Source organism: Mastomys coucha, unplaced genomic scaffold (genome assembly GCF_008632895.1).
Source record: "Mastomys coucha isolate ucsf_1 unplaced genomic scaffold, UCSF_Mcou_1 pScaffold15, whole genome shotgun sequence".
In the NCBI taxonomy this organism is placed as follows: domain Eukaryota; kingdom Metazoa; phylum Chordata; class Mammalia; order Rodentia; family Muridae; genus Mastomys; species Mastomys coucha.
Window position 1 is genome coordinate 75,611,893 of NW_022196897.1, and position 591 is coordinate 75,612,483.

General features: G+C 44.7%; 1 protein-coding gene across 1 annotated transcript in view; it reads right to left on the reverse strand.

Moving 5' to 3' along the window:
- Positions 1–582, reverse strand: part of LOC116091720 (olfactory receptor 4A16-like) — a 7,914-nt gene extending 7,332 nt beyond the window's left edge. The window contains exon 1 of the mRNA XM_031373232.1: positions 1–582. This exon is cut by the window's left edge and continues 1 nt beyond it. Coding sequence (XP_031229092.1) covers positions 1–570 — 570 coding nt within the window. The 5' untranslated portion in view covers positions 571–582.
- Positions 583–591: the final 9 nt, after the last annotated feature.

Consider the following 591-nt stretch of genomic DNA (forward strand, 5'->3'; position numbering starts at 1 on the left):
CACAACCACAGTGATGTGGGAGCTGCAGGTGGACAAGGCTTTCCGTCTCCCTTCTTGACTATAGTTTTTAAGAGAGTTTAGGATGAATACATAGGAGATTAGGAGAAGAATAAAAATGACCATACAGATTGCTCCACCATTCGCAACCACAGTAAGACCAATGAAGTAAGTGTCACTGCATGCAAGTGTCAAGAGTGGGTACATGTCACAGATAAAGTGGTCAATGACATTGGGTCCACAGAAAGGGAGAGTAGACACAAAAGCAAGTTGAATCACAGAATGTACAAAGCCACCAACCCAGGCTATTGCCAACAGAAGGATGCAAATTTGCCGATTCATGATGGTCAAATAGTGAAGAGGCTTACAGATGGCCACATACCGATCATAGGCCATCACCACCAGTAGGAAGACCTCAGCACCACCAAATAAGTGCTCAGTAAAGAGTTGGCCCATGCAAGCTGTGAATGAGATAGTCTTTCTGTCAGAGAGTAAGTCCATAATCAACTTGGGTGATGTGGAAGTGGAATAAACAGCATCCATGATTGACAGATAAGCAAGGAAGAAGTACATTGGGGAGCCCAAGGAGGGGCT